Source organism: Pygoscelis adeliae, unplaced genomic scaffold (genome assembly GCF_000699105.1).
Source record: "Pygoscelis adeliae isolate BGI_AS28 unplaced genomic scaffold, ASM69910v1 Scaffold57, whole genome shotgun sequence".
Lineage (NCBI taxonomy): Eukaryota > Metazoa > Chordata > Aves > Sphenisciformes > Spheniscidae > Pygoscelis > Pygoscelis adeliae.
Window position 1 is genome coordinate 17,544,160 of NW_008825615.1, and position 10,131 is coordinate 17,554,290.

Sequence of the window (10,131 nt, forward strand, 5' to 3'; positions counted from 1 at the left end):
TTCACCCGCCCCCCGCCCCCCGGGCCCCCGCCCGCGGTGCGTCGGACCTGCCGCTCGTCATGGGCTCCCTCCTCCGGCTCAGGGCAGGGGGCTGGGGCACCCTCTCACCCCCTGTGCTTTTGCCTTCGCAGGTTTTGCTGCAGTTTTGCCGCTTCAGGAAGGGTCCCCCGGCGCGGTCCTCCGCTCCGGAGCCCTTCGCCAGGGTGGCTTCGCTATTTCAATCCGTATTCCAATAGGGATAGAACCCAGCATCTCTGAAAATTCTCCATAAGCTCCTTTCGTTAAACTTCCTGCTAAAACTTCCTATTTTCTCCCTTCTGGTTGCTAAAAGATTACCTTTAAAAGCGTGTTTGTCTTGATCAGGCTTCTTTCTTGTTAAGATAGAACTGTGTTCTAAGGCAGTGATGAAAGATCAGTGTGTGAAGGGAGAAGACCCAAACCCATACCAAAGGCTCTCGCTTTAGTGAATTACTTACATTAGTGAATTTCTGACTCCCTTTTTAGGTCCAAGGTTTTAATTGATTACAGTGGAATGTCAAAGGGCAAACTTAGAGTTAAATTCAGCAAAGTATTTTAGTTTCTGACTCTGTTTTAAACTGTTTTGTTAAATCTGAGCACTTACTCTCACTCAGGCTTCTAATTCTCACTACAGCATTCTGGCCCCATGCACGAAACATATAAGCTACCAAAAGATCATTATGTAGTTAAAAGCTCTTAATCACTACAAAGCAAACTACCGTTGAAACTCACTCACCTTGTAAGCATTACAACTTGTTTCTCCTTTGCAAGGACAGAAGCAAACTATTGTTTTCAATTGCATTTTGTGATCAAATTTTAGACTGCATGTTCTTGGCACAGTCGATGAACTTTGGAGTGTCACAAATCTTCCAATAAGCTGTAATTTTAAAATGAGCAAAGCATTTTTAGTATTCTTCCGTTGGTTTTATGGATTCCTTTTGCTTGTTTGCTTTGCTGCAATGGGTTGAATAAAACTATTGTAGGAATCTTAACTCTGAATAGTATCCTATTCTTTTTCAATTTACTTTGTACTAAAAATTGTGAATGTATTTTTGAGTTTGTCATGGTTTAACCTCAGTTGGCAACCGAGCACCACGCAGCCGCTCGCTCACTCCCCCTGCAGTGGGATGGGGGAGAGAATTGGAAGGGTAAAAGTGAGAAAACTCGTGGGTTGAGATAAAGACAGTTTAATAGGTAAAGCAAAAGCCGCACACGCAAGCAAAGCAAAACAAGGAATTCATTCACTACTTCCCATGGGCAGGCAGGTGTTCAGCCATCTCCAGGAAAGCAGGGCTCCATCACGCGTAACGGTTACTTGGGAAGACAAACGCCATCACTCCAAACGTCCCCCCCTTCCTTCTTCTTCCCCCAGCTTTATATACTGAGTATGACGTCCCATGGTATGGAATATCCCATTGGCCAGTTTGGGTCAGCTGTCCTGGCTGTGTCCCCTCCCAGCTTCTTGTGCCCCTCCAGCCTTCTCAGTTGGTAGAGCACGAGAAACTGAAAAGTCCTTGACTAGTGTAAGCACTACCTAGCAACAACTAAAACATCGGTGCCTTATCAATTTTGTTCCCATCCTAAATCCAAAACACAGCACTGTACCAGCTACTAGGAAGGAAATTAACTCTACCCCTGCCGAAACCAGGACAGAGTTAAAGCACAAATATTCAACTCTTTTGTTTGCATATGAATGTTGAACTACAGAAAGATCTAGTTAATTTTCACTCATTGAAAGAGAGTCCTTATTTTCCAGGTCCATCACCCACTTTCAGCATAAGTGTATAATAGAACATTGCAAGCCTTTCTGGAGTAGGGCCTCTAGACAAGCAACATACAAGGGTTACACTAAATTTCTTCTTTTTTCCTCACATATTCAACTACACTGAATTAACTAGTCTAAAAAGATGAAATAAAACCCACATTCTTTTAGGTAATCATTGTGTTAAAGTATTTGCCTTTTGAGGCTCAAAAAGTTGTGATCCGAATTTTTGGAATATGGCAGTTTTAACTGAGGTTGAAATGAGCATTTTGCAGTCACCTGCAGACCATTGATGTTCTCACAATTGCAACTTCAGAAATTAAATCAGCAGAATAAATCCCTAAGGGAAAAACACGTTGCTTTGTTTCATGCCCACAAAGAAGAAAAAGAACTGTGTACAGAGACACAGTGGCTAAAGTTCCCTCTAAGTAATGTGTCATTCTTAAAATACTATAATCTCAAGGTGGATCATGAAAATAATTTTGTAAGGAGAGCTAAATAAAACCAGGTCATTTACATATTCTAAATTTTAAACTTAAAACTATGTAAATTATTTGTAAATATTTAATGTCTACTTTAAGGAATGTTGCACAAATATTTTTCTTCTGTGATGTTTACAGAATAAGAGGGATTTTGAATGAATGTATAGTACCATTCATTTATGGCATTATGAACCTGATATCTGTAATTATGTTATTTATTATTAAGTAATGTTATCAACCATATATTTACTGTGGTTTTACCCAGGCATATTCTCATTCATGCTTATGTGCAGAAATACATATATGCGTATATAGGCAAAACCAGACTAGAAACATTTCCTTTCCTTTTACTTATTTAGAAATATGTATAATACATAAATTAAAAAAATAGTAAAACTTTAACAAACACCTTAGTTTAATAAGAAATTAAAAAAAGAACTTTAGCTATAATGCCAGCAAGTTTGTATGTATATATCTATTTTATTTATACATTTACATACACGTACTGCAAGTTTATTGAACATTTTGTCATGTGTATTTGCCATCTAGTTTATGGCAAAGTATAACCCTCTATGTGAGGAAGAAGACTAAAAGCATCTTAATGCTTTGTTGTTTTATTGTTAAATACTTAGTTTATTAAAATTTAAAAAAAAAACCATAAAAAGCTGGACAGCAACAGATGAGTGAAAAGCACAGCCATGCTGTATTTATAAGATCAGTGAGCAATTCAGCATGCAAATCTTAAACTTTAATTAATTTGCCATGCAAATTTGAGCAGCCTAGTTTAGCAAATGCTAGTATGCATAAAATGTTTTCCAGTGTAGTTCTTGTATCTTTAAAAATACTCAGTTCCAAATAAATTACTTATGATGGGACAATCTAAATCTTTGAAAGAGAGTAAAATACACTTTTTTTTCCTGAACATCACAGAAGAAATCAAATAGAGACAAACTTTTCTATTATTTGAAAAAAAATTTTTTTCTTAAATATTTTTGTTTGATAAAAATGGAATTAAATATATACCTTTCTAAATATGTAGTGCAAGAAAAGTAGCTGCAAGATATTTGATTTCTGAGTTAGTTGAGAAAAAAAAATTTTCTTAAACACTACTACAATAGGAATTAATACTTAAAATATTCTGGAACAAAGTTTTACTTATTTTTGTATTCTGCTAACTAACAGGAGAGGCTGTAGATGAAAAATAAAATCCCTTTCAAGGACTAATTTAAGAATAAACAAATTGTTGTCAAATGTGAATGTCATGGCTTTGGATGAATTAACTTTTTATTTTAATACTTGACCTTATTTTCGATTTTAAGTGTAGTTCAAAAAGTAAACTAGAATTTTTTTTTTTAACAAAACCCAGGACTTCTGTATGACTTCTGTTGGTTTCCCCCCCCCCTTTTTTTTCTCTTGTTAAGCTTTATGTGGTGGATATATTCATGGGAAGAGTGGAACTGTTCTTTCTCCAGGTTTTCCTGATTTTTATCCAAACTCTTTAAACTGCACTTGGACTATTGAAGTGTCACATGGCAAGGGTAAGAATCTAATATGAATTGCATATGTATATGTAATGTCTATGTTTAAAAAATTTGAGCACACAAACACTATAAAATGCCTTTTATGAATTGAGTTAAATCAGTGCTTTCTGCCATTTTTTTGAGGAAGAACTTTAATTTCCCAAAATAAATATCTTCAAATGCGGTGTTTCTAGTTTGTGGGGTTTTTTTTTGCAAGAGAAACATTCTTTCAACAGTTACCAGAGGAAATGTGTTTTAGTCTCTCTCAGAAAAATGGGCAGAAAGTAGAAGAGGTAAAATATATGAAAATAATAGTTAATTGTTAAATAGCACTAAATTTTTCAGTGAAAGCTGTCAGGACCTTGTTGATAGCTCTTCTCCATTATTAATCATGAAGAAGCAGATTTGATCTGTGTATTAGTAACCTTAGATTTCAGACTTAAATCATTAGGGCCAAAAATTATATATCTTTATCTTATATATACAGTAGAGTAACATTTAGATGCACAGCTAAACTTCGCAGCTTATCTGTTAGGAAAATATGTAAAAGAACTAAGGAAAAAAGCCTAGGAAGTACTAATGATGTGTTACATACCACTGAATCAAAGCATAATAAAAATATTCCTCAATCTCCTTTCTATGACAAGAAAAGTCTTTGTTATATGTGATAGTCTAAGAAGTATATTGGAAGTTTCTACTGTTTAAACTCTTCTTACGGACTGGATTTTTGTTTAAATCTCATGGCATTTTAAATATAAAGTATATGAGAAGACTTTCTAAGAAGAATGTTGTTCCCCACAGTAAATAATTGTATTTGAAAACCTAACTGTAATTGAAAATTTAATTCATTGCTGGACTGGAAGTTGGCAACTGAAAAAACAGTCATGACTTGAAAAAAGGACTGGTCCCAGAAAATATGAATCTGTATATATGGAAGACCATACATAAAACTTGTATCAGCTTTGTCCTTGTGTATGGGCACTTCACCGAAGTTTAGAGTAAAAAACAGAATTGTGCTGGAGGAAATGCAAAAATAAAACATGAATACAAAATTTTAGCCAATTATTAAAGTATGTCTCCTAGTTTAATAGTGAGATCATGGTGGAGATTATAAAGAAAAGAGACATACAGGACCTTGAATAAAATCTATACAATACAACTTTAGATTTTCAGAGTGTTATATACAAATAACACTGAATCCCATCAATTCTCTTATGGGAGCTATTGATTTATGGTGAGCTAAACAAACATCCACACTGCACATATTCATTGGTCGAGCCTACATGCTTTCTGCAAGTTTTATTCTCTGAATTTCGGGTTTTGATTCCATGTGTGACTTTTTCTAAAAATCTTTCCATATCATGCAAGATTTACTTTCTATGTCACCTGTGTATAAAGGAAGAGAAAACCTTCCTATTAAATGCTTTTCTTTTCCCCATTTTTAATATTTTTAAAGGTGTACAGCTGGTTTTTCATACCTTCCACCTTGAGAGCTCTCATGACTATTTGCTCATCACTGAAGATGGAAGCTTCACAGAGCCAGTAGCCAGGTTAACTGGCTCAGTCTTACCCCCTACAATTAAAGCTGGCCTCTTTGGAAATTTTACTGCACAGCTTCGATTTATATCTGATTTTTCGATTTCTTATGAAGGTTTCAACATAACATTTTCAGGTAAGAAATTCCATTCTGCTAAATATCCAGAAACTGTTTCAGTTAGCAGAAACATTATGAAACACCAGTAAAAAAAGTCAATAGAAATTGTATAGTGTCTATCATAGAAAACTTGCTAAGGTTTATAAAGGTGACCTTTATAAAGATTGAGAAGGATGTTGGTGATGTGACTGTTTTAAGGAGAAGTTTTCTCTGTTCTCAGAGAACCATCAACTGTGTGAAAAAGAAGTTTGGAGGAAAATTAAGGGGAAAGAAAATACAAAGATAGAAAGTACTGCTTCAGAAGAAAGAAACTAACTGGTACTGTTTTACTAAAGGAAGTATAGAAACTGTAAAAAAACAGTAGTGTGCTAATCCAGAGTCATAGAGGAGTCTAAACTGAAGACTGATTTTGGAATAGAAAATGTGTATATAAAAATAAAATAAAAGATTTATTAGCTGTTGTTATATAAAGAAGTTCTGATAATTTTTACAAATTCCTCTTTAAGATAATTGAAAAATTTAAGTTACTGCTTCTTATTTACAGTCTTCTAAAACTAGACAATAAATAAAATACATTTCTCAATAATTTTCTTTGCCTATCTCTATTACTGGAATGTAGAATATTTACAGATACACATATGAATGAATCAACTGCTAGTTGAGATGCTCATGCACATGGATATTCTGTGGAAGAAGTACATAAGGAACTCATATATCCAACTCTCTCTTACATCATTTTTCAAGAACTGAAAAACAATTAATACGTTTTGTTGAGATCTGGCGATGTTTACAGATGACCATGCTATTTACGAATAATGTATCATCTCGTTTAGCTTGCTTATTTAAAAAAGAAAAAACAACACACCTCACTGATTAGAGCAATAGTATTGGTCTTACTCATATCAAATGCTGAATTACATTAATTCTAGATACTTTGGACTAACTAAATCAGAGGTCAGCAGTTTTGGAAGTTTGAAATGTAAATACAAATATTAAATGAAATCCCTGATAGTTTATTTATAAATAACTCAAAATGTTAGAGGGCTAGGTAACTTGTAGAAAAATACACAAAGTATCATTATGGATGCAAGGGGATAAATTGTAGAGTAAAACAATATGTGGATCACAGAATTTTTGAAACACAAGCAAAGGTTTATGCTGTATCTACAACTGATATATACATAGGTAGCCATCATATGCCGTCATTTATATTAAATAAATACTTTGAGAAATATTATCAGGTACATTAACTTTATGACACAAATGGGTGGGCTTGTTTTCTTATTTTCACACAATCAGAATGTCTTTCTCCATAGTAAGAAGTATTTAGTGACATTTAGTATTTAACAGCCTTAACCTGTTTTGAATGTCATCTAACACAGAAATTTGTCAGGAAAATTCCCAGGTGCCTAAAGGTCTGTCACAGGGTATCTCCATGTCTACCTCAGCCTTTACAGTGCTGAGCAGAGGTAGTAGATCTTGTAAGTTGTTTTCAAATCTTACAACTTTTGCCAGCAGAAACTGATGTGGTTGTGGTTTATAGATTCCTTCTACTATTCAGGACCTTCCCACAAGGCAGTTACTATAGGGAAGGATTTCTTTATTTTATTCAGTAAGTCAGCTGTTTAAACGCTCATTCAGAAACTTTGGGTTAGGTTTTTCCCCTGACTAAATAAAATTTCTTCCTTTAATTAAGTAGATTTGACCCTGCCTTCCACCAACCTCCAAGGTAAATGTTTTAGAAAATGGCTCTTCTTATCAGTTATCAGAAGTGTCTCTCTTCTAAGTGATCTCTTGGGTCTTTTGGATCATATTCTGAAGAATATAAAATCATACTTTTTGGGTTAGACTTAAAGTTTATCTTTTTCAACATCTTTTCTCGAACAGTGGTCAGTAGTGAATATCTAAGGAAGCAAAAAACCCACAAAACAGAACAAATATACAGTGATCCTTCCCCAGCGTACTCTGTGAGGATGAGGGAATGTGTGGCTCAGACATTTCCTGAGTTCAGTGTAGTCCCTCTGTACCTAACAGCCCTGATTTTTGCCCATTAATTTGTTCTGACTCCACCTGAATTATTCCTGATGCATAGTTATAAAAGAGACAAAAAACCTAGGCACTTGAAACTTCTTTAATATATATATTTTTTCAGTTGGGTGACACCTGTAGGATTTCTAAAAGGCGTGTAAATAGAGATTGCCTGATTAAGAGTGTAGCTTTACTTAGGAAACTCAAGCACACTTTTTGAAAATGTGGTCATATGTCTTTTCATTCACCTGACCCTTTGTTTGAATTCTTGTTAGATTTTTCATTAGAGTTTTCTTCATTACATAATGATTTTCTTTAACTGTAAGTCTCACTTCCAAAGCTGTTTGGGAGTTCAGATGAAACGAATCAAGAATTACATACAAAGGATGTAATTAAACAAAATTATAGTAAACCACTTACAGTACCAGCTGATTACAGCCCTTGAAATTAAGAAAATAAATGTAGTGTGGGTGGGACACAATAGATACATAATTACTGTATATATAACCATAATAAACATTTAGAAACAGTACTGGGTTTTAGTAGAGAACACAACTCTGAAATACATGTTTTCCAAGTGTTCCATACTGACACAATGCAACTAATTTGGTAAGCTTTTTTTTTTTCTCATGTGGACAACTTGTCCCATTTATTTATATATTATGTTTTACTGCCTACAGAATATGATCTGGAGCCATGTGATGATCCTGGTGTTCCTGCCTTCAGTAGGCGAATTGGTTTTCATTTTGGTGTTGGAGATTCCTTGATCTTTTCTTGTTTCCCTGGATATCGCCTGGAAGGTGCTAATAAACTTACCTGCCTGGGAGGTGGTCGGCGTGTATGGAGTGCACCTCTGCCAAGGTGTGTGGGTAGGTGGTCACATGCTTTCATTTCATTCATCAAATCGTTAATAGCACATGGCATGTGTTCTGGGCAGAGAACAAAGCACTTGGGTTGAAAGGATTGATCCCCAAGCTGTACAAACTTTAAAGTCAGTGCAAGATATAAGTAATGCATGTCTCTTTTACTTAGAGAACAAAAATAAGAAAGAAGGATAGTTAGAATTGTGATAGAAAATAAGATCAAAATGTCTTGTGAGACAAAATGTAAATTTAATTATTGAATTGTATGTTTGCCATAATTAAGATATAAATTTCTTACTTTGTCTTTCAGGGTAAAGAAACAATGTTTAGAGCTTTTAGGCAAAAATAACCTTTGTTAGAGTCCCCCGTCTGGTTTTAAGGGTGTTTTTTCATATTGTGTTTTTATTCTTGTAACCCTAAACTGTTTTTTGGGGTTTTTTTTACAGTTTATAAACTATAAACTGTATTACAGCATTGTAAACTGTAATTTTTAAAATTAATGTGCTTTTGTTAGAAGTAACTGTAAGCTCAAATTGAGTGAAGAGTTCTTTTCTGGGAAATGCTCTGGGGAAGGATTTTATAAAATTTGTACTGTTGCTGTATTTGATTTGTGAGATGGTTTTGTCACCACCATGTGAAATGAATCTGATCAGGTACAATTGACATAATGTTTCTGAAATGTCAAATAGTTCCACACACCTCTAAATAAATTTCCTTAAGAGGGTTCTTGTTTTAAATAAGATTTTATTTTGTTAAGGGAGAAACTCAGCTTCGACTTATTTCTTTTGTTTGTTTTAAAGGGATGTATCTTTATATCTGAAAAGTCATACCACCTACATTGTATATGGATGTAAGATACATATATAGTTTTTACAGAAAAAAAGTAAACCATTTCTAGTTTTGTTTTAAAAACCTGGGCTAATTTAACCCACAATGAAAGAAAGTAACAGATGAGAGAGAAGCCAATATCATATGGAGCTTGCCATATATTTGGAAATTCTAGATTTAAGTCTTAGGCTATTTTCAGCTTGATTTGTCTTAGAAGTATCACTGGCTTCTTAACACTGTTTGTCTATGAATGTTGGCTAACCAAATGTTCACCATCCTATATCATAGAATGACAGAATCATAGAAAAGCTCAGGTTGGAAGGGACTTCGAAAGATCAACTAGTCCAACCTTTTGTGGGAAAGGGAGCCTAGATGAGATTATCTAGCACCCTGTCCAATTGCATCTTGAAAACTACAGTGATGAGGACTCTACCACATCCCTGGGAAGGTTGTTCCAGTGACTGACTGTTCTTACCGTAAAAATATCTTTCTTATACTGAGAGTAACTGGTACCTGTTGCCCTTTGTCTTCTGGACCTCTGTAAGGCCTTTGACATGGTCCCCCACAACATCCTTCTCTCTAAACTGGAGAGGTATGGATTTGATGGGTGGACTGTCCGGTGGGTGAGGAATTGGTTAGATGGTCGCATCCAGAGGGTAGTGGTCAACGGCTCAATGTCCAGATGGAGATTGGTGACGAGTGGCATCCCACAGGGGTCCGTATTGGGACCAGTACTGTTTAATATCTTCATCCATGACATAGTGGGATCAAGTGCATCCTCAGCAAGTTTGCAGATGACACCAAGCTGAGTGGTGCGGTCGAAACGCCAGAGGGACGGGATGCCATCCAGAGGGACCTGGACAAGCTGGAGAAGTGGGCCTGTGTGAACCTCATGAGGTTTAACAAGGCCAAGTGCAAGGTCCTGCACCTGGGTCGGGGCACCCCCCAGTATCAATACAGGCTGGGGGATGAAGGG

General features: G+C 35.4%; 1 protein-coding gene across 1 annotated transcript in view; it reads left to right on the forward strand.

The window, feature by feature from the left end:
• CSMD1 (CUB and Sushi multiple domains 1) overlaps window positions 1–10,131 on the forward strand; it is a 1,045,142-nt gene that overhangs the window by 733,401 nt on the left and 301,610 nt on the right. Inside the window, exons 19-21 of the mRNA XM_009333261.1 lie at window positions 3,684–3,800; window positions 5,239–5,454; window positions 8,145–8,333. Coding sequence (XP_009331536.1) covers window positions 3,684–3,800; window positions 5,239–5,454; window positions 8,145–8,333 — 522 coding nt within the window. The remainder of the gene's footprint in view (window positions 1–3,683; window positions 3,801–5,238; window positions 5,455–8,144; window positions 8,334–10,131) is intronic.